This window comes from Drosophila arizonae, chromosome 5, assembly GCF_054131065.1.
Source record: "Drosophila arizonae isolate 15081-1271.41 chromosome 5, UAZ_ARI_1.0, whole genome shotgun sequence".
NCBI lineage: Eukaryota > Metazoa > Arthropoda > Insecta > Diptera > Drosophilidae > Drosophila > Drosophila arizonae.
In genome coordinates, this window is record NC_142925.1 from 2591183 (window position 1) to 2613072 (window position 21890).

Sequence of the window (21890 nt, forward strand, 5' to 3'; positions counted from 1 at the left end):
GAATTGCGAGATATTGCTATAGATTTCCTTTCAAATTACATCAAAGTACCGAAAATACAGTCACGTCTTTTATCCTTATCGCTCTTTGTTTTTATACAAAAAGATCCTTATTATTTGTCAATAGATCTGGAACTATGCTAGGCCAGAAATCCATAAGAATTCCTAGATATTCCAATAGATCCCCCTTCAATTCACACACAATCCTCACAAGTACAGTTACGCACCCATACTTAGTCGTCATTTATTTCCATCAGAGAATGCTTCATTCATGATTCATTAGATCTACAACTAGCCCAAAAATACACATCCTGGATTTTCCAATAGATTCCCTTTCAATTCACACACAATCCTCTCAAGTACAGTCACGTCTCTAATGCTTAGTCGCCATTTGTTTCTGTCGCTTTGCAGGTAACGCTCTCGCAAATCTGTCGCAGCTCCCATCAGAACACCTACGCACTGCCCGGCGGGGAGATCTCTGACGAGCTGCGCCGCAAGTTCGATCAGTGGTGGTCGAACCAGCTCTCGCCGCAGTCCGCCATGACGCCAAAGATGCTGCCGTTTATGTCGGCGCCGTCGACGGTGCCCGTCGTGCCCGGCGACATGGACTTTCCCGTGGGCACGGCCATGGCGGCCGCTGCAGCAGCGGCGGCTCATGCGGCCGGCGCCGCTGCCAATCCGCTGGGCGCCATGAGCAGCCGCGAGTCGCTGCTGCTGGCCAACGAGGCGGCCGGGCACCATGCCAATGCGGCGGTGGTGGGCCAGGCCCAGGCGGCTGGGCATCATGGCAACATGCTGGTGCATCCGATGCACGCGGGCATGCATCATCATCACCATGCGACGGCGCACGGCGGCCAGTACCCCAGTCAGAAGACGCGCATGCGCACCAGCTTCGATCCCGAGATGGAGCTGCCCAAGCTGCAGAAGTGGTTCCAGGAGAACCCGCATCCCTCGCGCCAGCAGATCCAGACCTATGTGGTGCAGCTGAACGCGCTGGAGTCCCGTCGCGGCCGCAAGCCGCTCGACGTCAACAACGTGGTCTACTGGTTCAAGAATGCGCGTGCGGCCCAGAAGCGCGCGGAGATGCGCGGCGGCAGCTTGGGCAACGCGATGAGCGCCCTGGGCCATGCGGCCATGAATGGCTACCTCAGTCAGCATGCGCCGCTGGGTCAGAACTCGAGCAGCAGCGCCGGCAGCCAGCCGCTGAGCATGGGCAATCTGTCCATGTCGCACGACTATCTCAAGAGTCCGATGAGCCTGAAGTCCGAGGACATTGACACCATGTCGCAGCACTCGGACGAGCTGGAGGAGGAGCCCAGCAGGCCGAGCACGCCGCAGCTGCCGCTCTCCCTAACCACACACGAGCGACATCGCGGCTCGCCCATGCTCGAGGAGGACGACGACGAGGAGCAGCAGCAGCAGCAGCAACAACAGCAGCAACAACAGCAGCAGCAGCGCTCGAAGAGCGTCAACAGCGATGTGGTCAATGGCGTCGAGGAGCACGACGAGAAGCCCATTGTGCTAAAGGCGAGCGATGCTGCCGAGCTGCCCGACCAGGACAATTCCAACTCCAACGCCAATGCCAGCGGCCTGGCTGAGACTGCTGGCAATGAGGAGGCCAGCGCTGCGGCCAGCAACAACAGCAACAACACCAGCAGCAACAACAACAACAATAACAGCAACAACAATAACAACAACAGCAGCAACAGCAACAACAACAGCGACAACAACAACGAGCAGGAGTCGGGCGGCAGCCCAACCAAGCGCAGCACGCCCAAGGAAGAGGACGATGAGCTGGACATGGACGAGGATGACGATGAGAATGAGCAGGACACAAGTCACCTGGATGAGTTTCGCTCGCCCTCGCCGGATCTGGCGGGCAGCGTGACGCCACACAAGGACCAGCTGCCCTTCCCCATGGTGCCCAACTCGATGTTCTCGCAATCCTTCATGTACATGAGCCACTATATACCGGCCTTTGGCCAGGCAGCCGCCGCCCATCCGCATGCCCATCATGCGGCGGCTGCGGCGGCAGCGGCTGGACTGCAGCCGAACGCCCTGATGGGCGGCGCCGGACTCAACTTGTCGAGCATTTCGAACGAGGAGCGCCGCAAGCGCAATCGCACCTTCATCGACCCAGTGACCGAGGTGCCCAAGCTGGAGCAGTGGTTCGCCATGAACACGCATCCCTCGCACAATCTGATACTCAAATACACCGAGGATCTGAACACGATGCCCTATCGGTAAGTGGAAAGAGAACAAGAGAGAGAGCGAGCGAGAGAGGCGAATTAAATTAACTCTACTACAATTTCTCTCTTTTTTCTCTGCTCTCTCTTTGCAGTCAAAAGTTTCCACGGCTGGAGAGCAAGAATGTGCAGTTCTGGTTCAAGAATCGGCGAGCCAAGTGCAAGCGGCTCAAGATGTCGCTCTATGATAACAGCCAATGCGGGCAGCTGGGCGGCCTCGGCTCCTTTGTGCCCAAGTACGAGGAGCGCGACTAAACGTCTCTCTACCCCATCCCTCCCGACTATCCCCTACATGTATATATTAAAACAAATATTCACTTAGACTTAACTCCTATGCAGCTATGACAAATTGACGAATTGACAAATTGACAAATTGAGCATAAAGCAAGTTGAATTCCCTTAGACTATCTAGTTAAGCAATGTCTCTTCAAAGTATTATAGCCAGAGCTATTACCTAGACCCAGTAACCAGGCCCAGTAAGCAAAACAGAATTAGCCAAGAGCAGACGTAAAGGAAACTTAGTTAAAAATTAAAATTAGCTGATCTAAACTTACTTTAATTTATCGCAGAAAAGCAAAGGCAAACGTTTTGTAGCTCGTAGCATCATGAACTAATCAAATATCTAATTATATATACCTATATATATATATAACTACATATATAACACTCTAAATATAAAATATATCGAAATAAGTTGAACTATTCAAACAATTTGCAAAGTTAGGAGTGTAACCAAAGAGAGCCAATTTCATGTGTAAATATGTATGCTATACATATATATATATTTACATATCTTATATATATATATATATGTATAACTAAACTATAGCATTGGGAATTTCTTGTTTCTTTTTAGAATATCATTTAGTTTTCGCCTTATTTTCTTGTACGTTTTCCAGCTTAGCACATATCTATGAAGACAACAACAAAAAATAAAATTTAAAAAAAAATGAAAAGAATTAAATTAATCTAAAACATTTCTGTATATCTTGGTATTTAATACCTGAAAAAGGCATTACATTTTCGGCGGAAAATGCCGCTGCAATTAATTTCAAATTTAACAACTTAAACAAAAAATAAAAAAAAACAACGTAGATTCACATTTATAGCCACACTTGAAACGTGTTTAATATGAATTGTTCCACTAGATCCATAAGCATACAAAAGCCACAAAAAATATACGAAAAAAAAAAACAGAAATAATAATAATAATAATTATAATAAATAAAAGCCCAACTAAATTTACTTGTAATTTATTGAAAGCATAAAAACAGACACACACACACACAGACACAAACACATACATATACATACACTATATTATAATATGTATTCCCAGCAATTATTAAATAATTAAATAAATACAATTTTAAATGTCATAATTTTTGAGCTAAACTCGTTGTGTTATCAATGGAAAGGGTAAAGGGGGGAGGAAAGGGCATAAAGAGGTGTATGATATGGGTAGATTAATATATAGATTTTGATGTGGACATTAGGTATATTTTATATGCTCTAATATATATCTGATAGATATATCAATCAACAGAAAAATATGCCTCAAAACTTTCGTGGTCTTCTTATATAAAAACAAAGTATATTACGTTTTCAGATATATATTTCTATGTTCTCTAAGGTATTGCTAACAACATTCACTAGCCAACTTGGTGTTGCCAACAAACCTAATGCACTCATTGCTTAAACGGTTAATAAAAGAAATGCACATAAGTTTCATTTCCAGGCAAACTAACTACTTATATAACTGCTATCACTTCCATTACAAAATACTATTTTAAGAGCAATATTTATTATAATTTCCGCTTACATGTGAATGGAAAAAGAGGAACGCAAGGCCAGACTCATGTGCACTTATGTGAGCGCCTTCATTGGCTGCCGCCTGCTGCTGCTGCTGCTGCGTCTGCTCGGCGGCTAATGTGTTTGGCAATTTTTCATGTGCTGCAGGACTTGCTTTGCTTTATTTCTTTCATTCCCTTCGTTTCTTTTTTTTGTGTTAGTCGCTGATAAGCAATGGGGAAATAAATATGCATATATGAATGAAGAGAAAAGAAAAACGAAACGCCTCCTGCTGCTGCCACCGCGATTGCTGCTCCTGCTGGCTACGCGGCGTATGAGTTATCTGCGGTGGCGTAGTATATTAGCGTTGCCTTCAGCGAGATATGAAACAATTTATTAGCACCAAAGTTTGCTTCATTTCTTTTTACATTTCTTTTCGACCAAGACACACACACACACACACACACACGCACATATGCTGCTATAGATAGCTATAGGTGTATGCATGTGAGTGAACACTGTGCGGGCCAGCTCCTAAATCAGCAGTCAACATTATTTCTTATTTTAAGTACATATCTGAATGGGCAAATGGGCGGCTGGGTGTGCGTGAGTGTGGGTGTAGGTGCGTGTGTGGGTGTGTATGTGGAGGCTGTGCATCATTTGTTATCGCAAACTTTTAAATTAAAAATGCGAGGCTAAGGCAAGAGCAGCAGACAAGCAGGAGGCAGGCAGCAGCAGTGGGCGTTTGGCAAATGTAGCTAACCAAATGGCAACACACAATTTATGAGCACAGCGCATATTAACTGGGCTTTTATTTATGAATATTAAAACGGAGCAATGCTGTCTCAAAGCGCTTATCGGGTCATTTTTTAGCTATTACATAAGTAACTGATTTAGCGATATATGTGATATAGGTATTTATGATAGCATAATAGCATAATTTAGCAATATCTAATCAGCATTTAGCTGAGCTAAAGCTTTTTTCCATTTATAGCCATGTATATGGCCTTAAGTTTCGAGTAGAAAAACATTCAAGAACTACCAAAGGCAATTCATAAATTTCCTCCATTGAATAAGATTAGCTTGAAAATACCATATATAAAGTTTTATTTTCTTTATTAGTGAAGAAAATGGCTTAAAAAATAACACCCGTTTTATTTTTTGCTTTTGAAATCTAGCTTTAAAATTAACCGCTCAAATGCCCATGTGCTTATGCTATTAGAATTTTTATACCCTAAATTGCGATCACTTGCATCCATTTCTGTTCGCCTGTTACATCAGCCAAATTTCTCTGCAAATTGAGTTTTTAGCTTCGGCTGCCCCTTTGGGTATGCAACGTTTTTTTAAATTTCACTAACAAATCACGTCTTAGTTTTTAGGGCATAACTCCACCATATCCTTGCGCAGGACGAAAAGACATGAAGAGTTAGGATCGTGTGAGTCCTGCGCACCGATCCTCATCAAAATATAGGGGGGTTATCTAAGGATCCAGGACTTGACTTGCCGAGCGGCCTCGACAGCTAAGGAAATCGCCCAAAACACGCTAAAACGCCAATAACTCCTTAACCAGCAGGACGATTTTAATGTCACTTGGCCAGTTGGTAGTCCTGGTGACCCCATTTAGTTTGATGTCAAATTTGCCAGGATACGCCAGGATACGGCTGAGCTAGAGACAGTTTTTTCTGCACAAATAAGTCTCTATTTCTCCGTTGTTAAAAGGAATTTCGTCCTTCTAGTTTCATATGCGTCATCAGTGGACTAAGGACTTTCTATGGTAGAAAACACAAGTTGCTAGTCCTTCAAACGGCCAAGTTAAGGTGGCTGTTGGCCATTTTTCGACCAAACCCCTTGCAAAAATTTGAAGTAAAATTTTTTATGGAATCCTCAAAATCCTTGAATGCCAATCGATAGATGATGAGCTCACGAGCTCAGAAAGGTATATCCTTGCAGGATCGTCAAGGATATGGCTGAGTTATGGCTATGCAAAGAATGTCCTGATATGAAAAAATAACTCTAACTTGGTCATATCCTTGCCGATTTTGACAAGACTCGTTGCGTTGACATCGAAAGGATCATATACATTGATATACACCAAAATATTATGGGGTCATCTAAGGATCAAAGGACTTTGTTGGTAGATCAAATCGACAAAACTCAGTCGCATCCTTGCAGATCCTGTCGTGTGGGATGTCCCATAGTGAATAATGTCAAGGAGTATTAAATAGCTAAAGGACCTACAGATCGTCCTTTTAGGGTACAAGTTATACAGGATTTCTTCTGCTATTAGCATTGGGACTGAAATATTACAAGTCCTCGGTTCTTAGATGACATACTTATCTTTTGCAGGCAATCGTTGACGCTGCTCCTTGCGAGTCTAAAAACCCAATTGCTTTCGTCCTGCGTGAGGATATAGCTGAATAAGAGCTATTTTTCAAAAGGATTTTTTTCTTACCTGCAGCGAGTAAAAATCGCAGCACAAAAGTATGCAGCAAAAACTAAAATTATGCAAATTGGTTGGTGGTTGGTGAAAAAATAAATATTTTCTGCTGCCGCCTGAAGGTATGCAATAAAATTTGGATGAACTGCATTTGACGATCGTTTTAGACGATATTTATTTTATTTTAGCTGAAATATGTTGTAAAAATTAAATTTCGAAACAAATATTTTTTTAAAATGTATTTATATTTATTTAAATATATTTTATTACACAACTAAAATAAAATATGTTGTTTCTTTCGCCACCAATACAAAGAGAATTCTCCGAGTTCCTTTGGCCAGCAATGCTTTTGAATGGCCACGAATCGGGTTGGTAGAATGCATAAATAGATGCTGCTCTGCAACAACCCCCGAAAAACTAAAAACCAGCTGCCGACCACTGGCAAACACTTGGTTACAAGTGAAGCTGGAGCCGAGGTCGGAGCTGTAGCTGTAGCTGGAATTCCACAGAACTTTATCCATTAATTAAAATTGTTAGCATTCTCGGCGCGCGGTTGGCTGCCGAGGTAGACACAGCGGCAGCCGCCATTTCGAGTGGCATTAAAAGTAAATACATAAACAGCTGCGAAAACATTTACATAGCTAACTGCGCCGCAACTCGCGGTCCGTCCTGTGGCCAGCCAGCCTTTTGCTAAAAAACAAAAAACACACACACACACAAAATAAAAAGACCTGAAAGAGAGAAAAATAAAATACATACCGCATAATTTTCTTTGCTCAAGTATTTGCTGGTACTTGCGTTGCATAAATCGTGCTTTACGCAAAACTTTGTCATACTTGATGCCATAATAATGTTTAATGGCAAATAAATCTCGTTTAATGTTAGCATAATTAAGTAAAACTGAAAGAGAGCTGCAATTAAGTCGAGTTCGACAAGAGGTTGTTAGAAAAGTTAGACTAAATGTATTAGGACAATATTTTATATAGGTTTTATGTGGGATTTATTGAATCATATGTTAAAACTTGGTATTTATATATGTAGTTAACAATATAACATTTTTCTATTATGTAACTAATCTCCACAGGATATTATAGGCTTATGCCAAAGATTTCTTCAATCTATTTGATCCAAGCTTTAGCGAATCCTTTCGATCCACATATTGACTTTCTGCTCTTAATGAATTTACATGTTCCTTCCATCCCTTCCCCTGCCCAGCACAAGACCCAGTTCTCAGCTCTCATCTCTGCAGCGGATCTCAAACTCTTCTCGCTCAACTAAACTTTCAGGCATGGCAAAATCTATAAATGCATTTTGTAGCTTCATCAACTCTACCTAATTGGACTTAAGTCGCCAAAATCTGGCTGTCTTTATGCTTTGTCAATGCGATTTATTGGAGGCTTTTCGTGCAGGCTCTCGTGCTGCAACTGAGCAAACGGGGCAAATGCTGTAAAGGATAGCTGCCAATTCATTAAAAGGACATTTGAGGCGACTTTTGCTGCGCAACGCCGCAAGACAAAGTTCTTTTCGGCAATTAATGTCCTTGGCAAACACACAGCGAGAGCGAGCGAAGGCAGCGCCAAAAGGCAGTGCAGTGCCCAGAGCAGGAGGCGGCGTCTGTAGCTGGACCTGGGTCCGCATAAATAGTTTTGTGGCTTTGACTGATATGCGGGCCAATAAAACTAATGAGCGTGCGAGCCAAATAGTTGGCGGTGCTTGTTGTTGTTGTTGCTGTTGCTGTGGCTCCGACTGTGGTGGGGTGGTTACATTTGCGGTGGCGGCAATGGCGGTGGCAATGTCTGTGGCACAACCATTTGCCAAATTGAGTGCGCAAACAAACAAAAACGACAACAAAAGCAACAAAAACAAAAACAAGCAACTCGAGCGAACCGAGCGCAACTCAAATGAATAAACGCAAGTCCAATTAAATGGTCATAAGTAATAATAATTCCGCTTTGATTTGTGACATTCGCTATTCACGGCGATTTTCCACGAAGGAGGGTTCAGATGTCCCTCCCCTGCCACCCACCCATAACGCTGCCCTCTGCCCAGCGGACCGGGCTGCTGCACTCGCAGCCAAATTAGTTAATGAGAGCATTGCCAAAAGTGTGTTCCAAGCAGCAAGGAGAGGGCGATGGACAGAGGCAGGGGGTTGCACTGCTGCAAAGGGGTAGTTTCTATAGTTTTTTTTGTTCCACTATAATAAAAGAGCTCTTAATCAGCTCCCGACTTACATAAATAACTATGTCGAGTCGTAGCTAGTGTTGCGGGAGATTTATAAATTTAATCGGCTTTGTTTTAATGCAAACTTACATGAATGTAAATACGCAAATTCATCATAATCATCAGCTGCCTTGAGAATTGAGGAGAAGAGCAGTACCCAGAAATCTGATGGTAAATATAAATAATATAAATATAAATACATATATATATTCCAGTAATGTAAATCTTGAGGAAAGTATTGTTAAATGGGTGCCTTACCTTGAATCGTGAGATTCGCATAGCTGGCTTTATTTACCTTTCCTTTGTCTGTTTAGTTAGCCAAGTCTCCTTTTCCCAACTCAATTGGTCTGCCTGAAACTATATAAAACCAGATCTATGCAGATTTATAGGCAATAGATTTTAGTTTGGCTTCTAATTGCTTACCTCTAGGAAACTGCCTCCTGCCACTGCTACGGCTGCTGCTCCTGCTTCCATATCTCTGCCTCACAGTTGGGTCAGCTGCCGCTGCTATAGCTCTCAACCCCTGAGCGACAAGAGGCAAAGTAAAAGGCCTTGGCTCAGGGCGAGCTGAGGGGGGCTTATTAAACCTTTTGGTGTAACTAGCTGGATGTGCCATTAAATGATAATAATTCTTGTTGAAGGTTCTGCCTAGGCAGGATTTAGCCCAAAAATGAGCTACGTGCAGGCAGCGTAAGTCCACTCTGTGTGTCCTGCGTGGTCCTTTTTGCTGTTCCAGTTAAGATATTTTCTTAAGTGTATGACAACGTGGGCTTAAGTCAAAGGCGCCAGCTGACACACACACACACACATACACACACACATGCTCGTAGCTGTTGTGCATCGAGCGATTATTATTTATTTTCTTAATTACGTCTTAGCATCCAACATGAAGTGGGGCCTGGCCTGAAGGCACCTGGCCTGGCCGACGTTTGCCCGCCTCCAGCGACGTCTGCCCACCTCCTGCTCCCTTTCGGCTGGCTCATGTGCCAGACAATGTATGGGAAAAGCATTTTCCTAACGTGGAAAATTGTGCGTCTACTCATATAAGCCTGGGGGCATGCTGGATGGTCCAAAAGCTCGCACATGCTACCAGCTAGCTACTAAGCCTTGCCTTGCCTTGCCTCGCCTCGCCCTTTCTCCCCTTGTCCTGGGTGTGATGCTGCATCTTATCCTGGCGCACGCCCCCGCTGTCAACTGTCGTTTGTCTTGGGATCGTAATAAAAAGACTTAACAACGCGAGTTGTTTAATTATTATTTATGACACTCGGCGCAGCAGATTATTGCCCAAAAAACTGGGCTAAGGCAGGAGTACGAAGTATCGCCCCAGTCTCCGGCGGAAACTTTTCATAGATTGAAACTTGCTTTGATTTAGTATTCTTTATGGCGCTGCGCCTTCAACTACTTCAGCTACTTCAGCTTCACCTTCAGCAATCTGGCTGCCTGCCTGCCTGGCTGCGACTATTTAAATCAATTGTAAATTCACATTTCATTTGCCCCGGCTCAATCTCAATTCATTTTCATAAAGCTTTTTTCTCGCGCATAATTTACGATGATAATTACGTTAACTGCGAATTACCCCCAGGGGAGCTCGACAGCGCACTTTGGCTTAGCCAAACGCTTGCCAGGTGGGCGGCGTGCATCCTTTGTCCATTTTCGGCCATGTCCTGCCGCGCGGTCGCCAATGTAAAAATGATAATCCCATTGTCAGGCGATAATTCAAAAAGTTCCATTAAATATATGCACAGAGCAGGAGAGCCTGGCTAAAATCAACCAAGAAATAAAGATTTATGCAAATTCTCGCACTCGTTCTCTCTCTCTCTCCCTTTTTCTCCTTCGAAAAGAAACGAGCGAAAAAAGACTTTGACTTTGTCTTGAGGTATGCAATGAATATGCATGCGTCTCTTAGGCCGCTCTGCCTCTGTGTGTGTGTGTATAAGGACACGGCTCAAGGACAATGAATTATGCCAAGTCCTTGGCCAGAGCGCGCTTAATTGGCAACGCCTTCGCCCAGCCTTTTTCTGCTGATGCCGTTCGAGACGTGGAAGGCGCTGCGCCCAAATAAAAGATTTGCTTATTAAATCGCCAACAAAATCAAATTGGAAGCGTTTATGCGTGCTGAGAATTTGTGATAATGCAAGTGCGCTTAGATTGGTTGATGATGATTGAATGATCATGAAGAGCGAGAAATCAGACGTTAAACTTTTAAATAAATATTTTTCCAGCTGAGATATAGTACTGCTAATTGTGCTTTAGCTTTTCAACTTGAACTTCTTGAGCTACTAGACCTACCGATTAAGTTTGATAAAAATATTATACATATGTTTTAAAAAATTTTGTTTTGCATTTTGAACTAATTGTATACATATATATGCTTCGATGTTTTGTTATTTTCTTATATGTAAAAGTTATATTAAATTTCCACAATTGCCTTACCTTCGATTAACACATTAGTAATTAGCTCATCTATAGACTCACTTGGAATTCGATGTTTTGGCTAGCTTATTTATCGAGCAGCCCTGCTTTTTGTGAAAGAACTATATATTTTATTTCTTATGCAATTAGCTCCAATTTGCCTGACTAGCTTGGCCGCTCGAGGTTTAACCCACTTGTAGATCAAATCATGACTCAAAACTAGCTGAAAAGTAAATAGGCAATTGCAAATTATCAAATAGACAGAGGGAAAGAGAAGAGAGAATAGGAGAAAGAGAGAGAGAGAGAGAGAGATTCATCAAATACTTGCCTATGCATTTATATTTATAACAATTTTAATGTTAATTAGATTAGCCTCAAAGCTCCAGCCGCCTGATCATAAATTGTTGTACATAAACATTGTAGCTGCCTGCTTGTAATTGTGTGTGTGCCAGTGTGTGTAGCTGTGCCTGTACTGGTGTGTATATGTGTGTGTATGTGTGACATTGCACGCCGCAGGTACACATTTCATAAAACTAATACGAATTGATTTATGGCGCTGCGCCTCGTCGTAACTGAGATGCTGGCTGGAAAGGCTTGCGGCAGAAGCCTGGCAGAGGGGGTGGAGGGGAAGAAGAGGTCGAGCGAGAGGCATAGACAGAGGCATAGACAGAGGCAGAGGCGGAAGCAAGTCGCGTCTTAAAAATGTTAAAATGCCACTCGGCATAAGACGCTGTGCGTTGCCCCCAATTCAGCTAGAGTTGGGCGGGCAGGGGTAGCCCTGTGGGGGTGTGAGAGTGGGGGTAGGTGTAGGGGTAGCTGCCACTGGGGTGGGCTGGCTACTACTTTGCTATCAGTGCGAATAACAGTAAATGGCTGGCGTCTTTGTCTAAATCTTTGCCAGGCTGTCAGTGAATGGAATGGATGGGGCAGAGCCAGAGCCAGGGCTGAGGGTAGCTGAAACTTTGGCGCTGGCACGTTGAAAATGCTTAAGGTGCACACAAACACACACACATATACAGAGAGAGTCAAGCGAACCCCTTCTCGCACTGGAGGGGGTGTGGCAGGAGGCTGAGTGTGCGCTGCTTAAGCTTATAATTCATAAAGTGTACAAAAATCGAAATTTATTGCTATTTAAGATATTTGTGTTAAGCTGCTTTCGTTAGCAGCAAGCATGCCTGCAACAAATCTAAATGCCCCAGCCCATACCCCACGGCCCCCGCTCGTTGGCTTCTCTAATTAAAGTTCGGGGCAGTGGCTTTAAGGACAAGCCAAACAGGATATGCAAATGGCAAAGGAATGTGGACCACAGCCATGTTTATCGCCTTTGTGACGTATCGTCGCGCAGATAGAAGTAAATTGTTTTCTTGTTCTTCTTTTTTATGCCACGCCCATACACACAGTGAGCGTATAACAATAAAAAACATAATTTGTGCGGGGGCAACGCATAAAAAACGAATCTAGAGCATTCAAAATTCCAGAATTCTGATGACGATTGGCATGGCGCAGCGATTAGAGGCCACATAATGTGGGCGCACAACTTATCTTTATGGCATCGGCAGGAGACGGAAGGAGGCACACACTCACTCTCTCTGTGTTAGTGTGTGTGAAATGCTTAACAACTTTTGTACAGCGCTAAGCTATCGAGAGCTGCTCTGGACAGGCAGACAGCCAGGACAGACAGGACAGCCCGCGCAGGCATTGCCGCGGTAAACTTCCGTTCGAGCTCGAGTCACACCTGGACAGGAGTCAGGAGGGCGGCTGGGGGCGGCACTTGACAATTTTTGCTTTATCACAACGGCTGTCAGAGCTGCTGCGGGGCGGTGCGGTGCGGGGTTGTGGCGTGCGCTTATCTCTGACCAACGCAGCTGTCATTCAGGCAAAACTTTTTTCCCGACTGCACTCGGACTCGCTGCAGGGACAGAGTTTTCCGAGCAGCGCCCACAAGGACTTTCGCTAAGTAAGTGACACAATAAAATTACAAAAAAAGGAAAAAAAAATCAGTGCTAAAAAAAAAAAACCGAAAAATAAATAAAAAGCACTTCTTTTCTTATTAAAAAGCAGCTAGAAATTGCCCATAAAAGTGCGCAGAGTGAAGCGATGAAGCTGAAGCGCGCTGGGTGCAGAGTCAACCAGATTAGATGAGTGAAGAAATTTGAAAATCAATCCATTAACAAAAGGACCAAGTGGCGACTGGCGCGCGGCATTAACTTGTGATTCCAACTGTGAGAATTCCCAACGTTCTGGCCAAGGACAACGGCGGCTTTGCATGGCCCGAGCCGCTAATTATCCTAGCGACAAGCTAGGGCCACGCCGAAACCCACACGGAAACTGAGCTTCATTAAAACGGCAAAGACATGGCTCTATCTCCCACTCTCTATCAATCTCTCTCTCTCTCTCTCTCACTCTCTCGCGCTTCTTGTTCCGCTGCCCATTATCTGTGCAGTTATCCGCGAGCGTCGCGACGCTGCCCGGGCAACCGAATTTGTCGCTTGACGAGCTTGACAGACCGCACTCAATAGTTGTTAACGGAAGCAGCTTGAGCAGGAGCAGGAGCAGGAGCAGGCGCTGTAGCTGCGGCAGGAGCAGGAGCTCCTGGAGTTTATGCTGCCCGGCCACATCCTGTCAGCGCGTCTTATCAGCTCCAGCTGCGGCGTTATGCTGACTTCTGCATTCGACTTCCACATCTTCTCCAGCTCACACTGAACTGGAAGCAAAAGCATTGCGCCAACTTATTTATTGTATTTGTTAATGTTGGCGACGCTTTCACGAAATTATTTTCGCTTTTTTCTATACACTCACTAATATTGAAGGTGAGCCGAGATGGTAAATTAGATTCAAGGTGACGTTGGCTTAAAGCATCAAATGGAAACAGTTTCGTTAGATAGACTACGGCAAGACAGATTTAGAGCTAATAGAAATAGTTTAAATATAGGGCAATATAAGTCAAAAAGGGCGACGGAAGGGAGAGAGAGAGAGAAAAAGACAAAAGTAGAGAGAGGAGAAATTTGAGAGATAGAGAGAAAGGCAAAGTGAGACAAAGAGACAGACCGAGAGACACAAAAAATAAAGGCAAAAAAGAGAGAGAGAAAGTCTGTGTGAGAGAGGAAAGAGAAAAACAAAGAAGAAAACAAGAAGAAGAAAAGGAAAGACAGAGAGAGAGATACAAGGAGAGAAATGAAGAGACTAAGAGATAGATGGCGAAAGAGAGTAACTAGAAGGGGCGATAGTGATCAAAAGAGAGAGACGTATATAGAAGAGAAAGAGAGCAAAAGAAACAGAAAGAAAAAAATATGTGAGAGAGAGAGAGAGGGAGAGAGAGAGAGAGACGGACACACAGCATAAGGGAAGTCGGACTTTCTGAAAACTTTGGATTCTCTTATAGATTCTACCAAACTCTGTTCTGTTTTAAGATGAAGGAGCACTGCCATATATTTTCTATAAGTTCTTTTTATAGAGCATACGCACGTCTAGTCTCACTCAAATTCGCCCATTCATTGTCACCTTAGTCCCATTTTTTGTATTTCCTGCTGGCATTGCCTCTGCCCCACTCCCTTCTGCCGTTTACAGCACAAATATGTTGCTGTCAACACGTCAGTTTCGCTTGTTGTTGTTGTTGTTGTTGTTTTTGTCCGGATTTTTATTTGGCAGTGCATCTTTTATCGCTCTGTCTGAGCGCTGAGCAAGCGTCGTTTCTGTTTTGCGCACGCTTCATTACAATAAATCCGGTTAGAAGAGGTGTCTGGCAACGATTTGCAGTCAGTGTCAGTGGCGGGTGCAGCAACAGCCACAGCCACAGCCACAGTCAGAGCCACAGCCACATCCGCTGAGTGAGGGTAATTTTAATGCCCTATCAGTCGGTCGGTCGGTCGGTCTGTAGTAGTTCCTGGCATCCACTCCCACTCCTCTACACTCCCTCACACCTACACACCTACACACACACATACATAAACTGTGAGAGCGCGAAACATTTGGCGTAATTTGCAGTTGCACTTCATCACATGCCAAGTGAAGTCAACGTTGAACGGCGACATTCGCTTAAGCTTACTTATTTCTTATTTATTTTCACCTCACCTTCATCTTCATCTTCGCCTTGCCAGTACTTTATTCGTTTTGTAAAGATTTCTGGTTGAATAGTTAAATTACTCTGTCAAAAGCTTCGCTATATCAAACGTATAAAGACGGAAAACTTAGAGCAGAAAAAAAAATTAACCACATAAAAAAAATATTTAAATAATAAATTTATGTAAATTTACTTATTAGTAAAACTAAGAAAGATTTTTGTTAAATGTTATTTAAAAAATATAAAAAAAAATTAAAAAAAAAAATAAAATATATATATATTTTTATTTAATAATATTGCTTATTATTATGTCACATGCCAAATGTAATAAATTACTATTAGTTTATACCTCTACAATATATATTTCATTAATTACTTAGTATGGGTCATTTGGTAACTATTCTAGCTGACAGCCTCATCCATCAATCATAAATTAAACTTGACCCACTTTGCTCAAGTTTTTTTTTTTTTTTTGGTATTATTTTGCTCTTGCGATATTTGAGCAGTTTACAACACAGCAACAAGCTTCCGCGATTGTCTAGCACTGTTCAGCCTTATCGCCCGGCTTATCTTATCAAATAAAAACGGTTGCTGTTGCCGTAGCTGCAGGTGAGTAATTTTATTCATTCACTCAGTATTAAACGGCATTGGCTAGAGATTGCACATAGGCAAAAAAATACCATTACAACAGTAAACAATAATATATATAATATATATCTATAAGGCGCGCATGTGATTCGAAGGCCCTTCAAAAAATGTAGACAACTAATCCGCAAAGGTCACCAAACACGTCAAGTGTTTCAAAATAACCGAAAAGTTCACTAAATTCTGTATAAAAACTTGTTGTGTTTTGTGTTTGGTTTGCTCCACATTTGGAAGAAAACTCCCCCATTCCTGCCAAGCATCGATAAGATAACGCGAGTTGCCTCGCCTCGCCTCGACTCTCCCATAGAGCAACATTGCGGGGCACATAATAATAATATTTCTTAGCAGGTGAATGAGATACAATTGTGACGTCACGAGCACTAAGCGAATTCTTTATTAAATCGAGTCTAATGCGACGCAGTTGACAATTGCGTTGAAATTTTCGTCTTTATTTAGCCAAATGCAGATACAAATCATTTGCCATTTGTGGGCCTCATTTTGTGTATACCCTGTGATTGAGTGAGGAACGGGTGGTTTGCTTGAGTGCGTGTACGAGACTTGACTTGAAAATCCATAGTGTGTTACAATCTCTCATTATTTCAATATTTATATTTAGTTGTGCGACATTTAAAGGAAATCAAATTTGTGTGTATAAATGGATAGTTATATATCTCAAATCAGATCTATGCGAATCGAATACTTAATATGTGAATGTAATACAAGAGAATCTTCAGGCTCTAAGGAATTTGTGACAGTTTCTGTAAAGAAATTTATGACTTTTGGACTGAGCAAAGTCGAGTGTTCTAAAAAAAACTATATCGTTACCTATTTATACAGCCTATAGACCTCTTCGTTTGTGGATTGGCTTGTAGATTGGTAAATAAATGCATGGCCTCAACGTTTACAAAGGAAATATATCCAGAACGTCTAACCAATCGAATCGCCAACCCCAATCCATCCATCCCTTTGCCCAGCTATTCGCTTCATACAACTGATTCGACCTTTCGTTTATTATTCTATACTTCCGTTCACCTTTTTGCATTGCCAATTCGAACCAAAAGATATATAGATGATAGAAACAAGTTATATTGCACTGAATTACTCATTATAGCTTTTGCAGGGTGTCTGCTCCATCGGTTTCGTATTCAGACGCTAGCTTAACTTTTTGCTGATAAGCGTTCAATAAAATGCATGCGCAATAAACGGACTGTGAATTGAGAAAGCAACCATACAATAGGCTCTATAGTCAACCAGCTCTACAGCTGATTGTGCTTTACAAATTAATAATAGCATAACTACAAAATTGCACATTTTCCTGCTTTCCCACTCTTGCAGGTATTTTCCTCTACAAAATGCAGCTGCTGTTGCTGGCGATCGTCTTAACGGGACTCTTTGGCTGCTCAGCTGCTGTCGACTGTCCGACCGTCTGCAAATGCCGCTGGATCATCGATAGCCTCTATGCGAATTGCTCGCGACGCGGCTTGCGCAGCTATCCGAACTTTAATGATATACCCGTGGAGCATTTGGATCTCTCCTTCAATGACTTTACGGAATTTCCACGACAGTATGCCGATATGGATTCGCTGCTCTATCTGGATTTGTCGGACAATCGCATAGCTAATCTGGCTGCGGATGCGCTGATCGGGTTCACCTCACTGCGCACCTTGCTGCTGGCCAACAATTCGATTACCGACTGGTCGCACATCAATCCCAACGAGGCCTTCAAGTATGCGCCCAGCCTGAAGAGGCTGAGCCTGAGCGGCAACAGTTTGGGCAACTTTGGCGGCGACGTTGCCAGCGAGCAGCTGAACAGCCAATCCCTCAATGAACTGGATCTGTCTGCGGCACAGATTACCATTGTGGGCGGCGATGTGCTGATCAATCAGCTGCCCAATCTGCAGCGCCTTTCCCTGGCCAACAATCAGCTGGCTCAACTGGCGCGTTTGCCATCGCGAAGTCTTCTCGAGCTGGACATGAGCAACTGCAACATGCAGCGCCTCAACTCCATGTTCATTGAGGCCCTCTACAATCTGGAGGTGCTCAATCTGTCGCACAACACAGCGCTGCAGTTCGGCTGGGAGGAGGATCTGATTGTCGGCTTGGAGCTGCGCAATTTGGATCTTTCCTATTGCAATCTGGATCAAATCGACTTGAGTGGCCTGCCCGTCCTCGTGGAGGTGCGTTTGCGGGGCAATCTCCTACGTTCGGTGGACCAGTATACATTCGCCAACAACACGCTGTTGGAGCTGGTTGATCTCTCCCAAAATGTGCTGCGCTTCATTGGCAATGCCGCATTCAATCCCTTGAAGCGCCTCAAACACCTCAACTTGGCCTACAATGAGATTGCTCATCTGGATCGCAATCTCATCAGTGGCAACGATGTGCTCTTGGAGCTCAATATGAGTCGCAATATCATACAGAAGCTAACGAAGATCGTCTCCAATTCGGTGCGCGTCATTGACCTGAGCTGGTGCGAAATCAGCGTCATTGAGAACACGGCGCTAACTGGCCTATCGGCTATACAACGCCTGGACTTGTCCAATAATCTGATAAGCTATTTTCCCAGTTTGATGCGCTCGGAAACGCTGCAACATCTGAATCTAGCCAACTGCAGGTGAGATTCTATGTTAAATAGATATATAGGTAGATAGATAGATAGATACACAGGTAGATAGATAGATAGACAGATAGCTATCCATAGGTATAGGCTTATAAGGCTTAAAAGGAAATTCCCTTGGTGTTTGTAGTGGCCTTGACCTTAACCTCACTTTACTATCACTACTAAGTAAATCCAGCTACTTCATGGTAGTAGAAACTCAACCTTGAATCCATTGTAACAGGCAGATAGAAGACGTTTTATCATCAGTTCCTTCAGTATCTCCTTCAGTACCTCCTTCCGTATCTCTGTCGGTAGCTCCTTTAGTACCGTCCTCTACCTCAGAAGCAACAAGTGCAACAGTAGCGATATTTTACATCGAACTTCTCTCAGAATTTTCACTCTCATATCTAGAGCTTATCAAAATTTCCAGAGTCTATCGAAGCCGATTAATAATTATCAATTTTATATATTTTATATATATAACTATTATTCATCATATCTTCTCTTCTTCTTCTGTTGTCATGTTCACTTCAAGTCACATCTAAACTCTTTCCCTACCCTCTTCTCCTCTGCAGGCTATCAACGATAAGAAACAACAGTTTCAGTGGCTTTCCCGAGCTAGCGGATCTACATTTGAATGGCAATCGCTTGATCAACCCCATTCCACCTGGACATTTTCGAGCGAACAAATTTCTCGATCAGATCTGGTTGGGCGACAATCCCTGGATATGCGAATGCCAGAATCCGCTATTCGTCGAGTTCTATGACTATCTCACAGCTAAGCCGGCCAAGGTGACTCACACTGCTCTCTCGCCTTTAATGTGATCAATAATAAGTTAACTAATGATCTTCTTGCTTAGCTCAAGGACCGTCACAATTTGCGCTGTGCCTCGCCGGCCAACTTCTATGGCCAATTGTGGGACTATGCCTGCCTCTCCGACTGGACAGTGAGTGCGCGCAACAGCAGCGGGGAGAAGGTCTGGTCGACCATAATGCTCTCCATTCTGGGCCTAGGTGTGCTGGCTCTACTCTTTGGCTGCTTTCAGAAGATGATGCGTAAGCATAAGCAACGACAGAATCGCAGGGAATATAATGCCAACCATGACGAACTGCAACGCATGTAAGTTTTTACAGTTGACTACAAAATATTAGCAATAGCTATGAAATATTACAAGTCCAATAATAGCAGCAGCCTTGCGAGTAATACAGTTATAATGTAAGGTCACACAAACTATGAGATGTTAACTCTGGTAGCATATGAGAAACTCATAATAACACCAGTTTAAATTAATTATATTATGCAGTAGAACACAAATCTGTTATCACATATTCCAATAACCTTTTCTAACCTTTTTATACCCTGAACCCATTGAAAATGGGAAGTCATAATGAATTTGGAAGAATTTTATAGAATTTCGATTTTTGTTGTGATTCCTCTAAGTATTTCCTCTGATTCCTTTAAGTATTTCTTTTAACTATTTCGTCGAAACATTTCCTCCAAGTCTTTAATGTTTAGCTCAACGATCATACACTTCACATTATTTCACTTTACTTGACTTTACTGCACCGCACGAATGACCCCTACCGGGCTTGGGTGACTAAAGAAATGCTGAGTGTAAGTCTGCCCTTTATATAGGGCGACTTACACTCAGAGCCTAAGCGCTCAAATCTGAAGACCTACGACAGGTAGAGGTCGTTACAGTCAAGCTTCAACTGACCAATGGGAACTCTCTCGGCTGCTTCAACAACTAAATACCAAATGAATACTGCTGCATACATATAGACTAGATAAATGATATTCTGATATAATGATACAATGAGGCAGACTTGCAAATAGACTGAGAGACAGTTATATACGTACATATATACGAACAGATATATACTATATCGATATATAATAATCCTTGAAATCCCCAATCTCTTCCAAACCCATCAGACGCGATATCAACGAACGCATGCTGCGCGAGGAGTCGTCAGCCACGTTGCAGCAGCAGCAGGAGATTAGCCTGTTGCCGTCCTATGAGGATGCATTGCGTATGCCCAAGCTGGAGCGTCCAGCCAAGTCCATGTTGGATCTGTCCGCTGCGCAGCGCAATCGCAAGCAGCTGCGCCGTAGCCAGACGCAGGCAGATGACGACAACTCGGGCGGCGAGGAGGAACTGCAGCTGGACTCGCGTCAAAGATTTCGCAGCGTCGAAATGCTCTCCAACCGGGACAAGGAGAGAACGGCACAATATCAGCCACATCGTCGCACTGGATATATGGAATACAGTACGCAGTCGGGCAGTCGACGCTTCAGCATCGAGGACTCGCGTTTTCCGGCTGCACATCTCAAGACGCAAAACTTGCAGAGTGCCGAGCAAATTGGCAACTTCCAGAGCTACGAGAACAGTCCGTATACGAAGAGGAAGCCAAAGATAGCGGAGATACCGCCCTTTAAGCGCATCAATTTTGTGGCCAACAGTGTGGAGTTCCTCACCGATCCCGATTGCGATAGTATCGGCAGCAAGCCAGGCAGTCCCTTTGCCAGACGCAAGCCCAAGACGCCAACCAGCGTGCAGGTGAGCGCCCAGGTGTACACAATGGAGCACAATCAGCGGGCCTCTGCCCAGCTGGATCCCGCCGTGGAGGATTACTTCAGCAATGCCCAGAAGAGACCTGGGTCCACGTCAACCATAGCCAGTGACTTCCAGGAGGTCGCTGCACCAGATATCGCCTCCTTGCCTGACGATGACACTCGCTCAAATGTCTCCACATCCGCCGCGGAGATCGATCTGGAGCGTGGCATGCGCAAGAAGCGAAAGAACTCATCCACGCGCCGGGTAAGCGGCAATTTTAGCGCTGCCGCTGCCAACGACAGCTCCAGCTCTGCCAGCGATGGCGAGCGCAGCGTTCCAGTTCACAAGCCCATGAGAGAGACCCTATTCTAAGCACTCACATAAAAAAGAGAAAACGAACGACTAAAGTTAACCAATTCTTGTTACATTTTTTACATATCTGTTTAAACGTATCAAATATTCTATATTAGCTCTTAAGCCATATTTAAACTTCATGTAATGCACGCATCTATAGTAAAATATAATCGAACAATTTCATGATTTACACACAAGTACAGTGTATCCAATATATTGGCCAGGAATGTATGCTGCGTAGTGTAACTAATATTTTTGACAGGTGCATCAATATTTTGGTCTCGACTGTAAGCTACTCAAGCACTATAACCCATATTTTCGACACATGCATCAATATTTCGGCGAACAGTGTAATGCAGCATGTTAAAATTGTTCCGGGTACACTGCATTTAAATTGATCATTATAATATGATATATTATTTATACATATTTCACAATAGCTGTATAAATATAGACACACACATATATTAATTTTCAGTTCATTAAATTAAGCGCTCAACTGTCACTTTATTTTTGCTTGCACTGTAGCCAACCATTGCACAGCCAAGACAAGAACCCATCCGCATTTAGC

General features: G+C 43.5%; 2 protein-coding genes and 1 long non-coding RNA gene across 6 annotated transcripts in view; 2 read left to right on the forward strand and 1 right to left on the reverse strand.

The window, feature by feature from the left end:
• dve (SATB1_N and homeodomain domain-containing protein dve) overlaps positions 1–3625 on the forward strand; it is a 109635-nt gene extending 106010 nt beyond the window's left edge. For all 3 annotated transcript variants that reach the window (XM_018011521.2, XM_018011522.2, XM_089470003.1), the window contains 2 exons: positions 409–2240; positions 2339–3625. In XM_018011521.2, the coding sequence (XP_017867010.1) occupies positions 409–2240; positions 2339–2498 (1992 nt within the window). In that variant the 3' untranslated portion in view covers positions 2499–3625. The remainder of the gene's footprint in view (positions 1–408; positions 2241–2338) is intronic.
• Positions 3626–7520: 3895 nt separating this feature from the next.
• On the reverse strand, positions 7521–15010 carry LOC149268370 (uncharacterized). Its single transcript, XR_016270448.1, has 3 exons — positions 9115–15010; positions 8950–9048; positions 7521–8856 (listed from the first exon to the last, which is right to left on the reverse strand). It is a non-coding gene; the product is annotated as an uncharacterized LOC149268370 (long non-coding RNA).
• Positions 15011–15780: 770 nt separating this feature from the next.
• LOC108616323 (uncharacterized) lies at positions 15781–21516 on the forward strand. Of its 2 annotated transcripts, none has more exons than XM_089472403.1 (5): positions 15781–15853; positions 17144–18422; positions 18983–19199; positions 19268–19527; positions 20344–21516. In XM_089472403.1, exons 2-5 carry the CDS (start codon positions 17161–17163, stop codon positions 21335–21337), a joined length of 2733 nt encoding a protein of 910 aa, XP_089328529.1. In that variant the 5' UTR covers positions 15781–15853; positions 17144–17160; the 3' UTR covers positions 21338–21516. The 2 variants fall into 2 exon arrangements, with proteins under 2 accessions (XP_089328529.1, XP_017866927.1); XM_018011438.2 differs by having other exon boundaries at positions 15786–16156.
• The last annotated feature ends 374 nt before the right edge of the window (positions 21517–21890 follow it).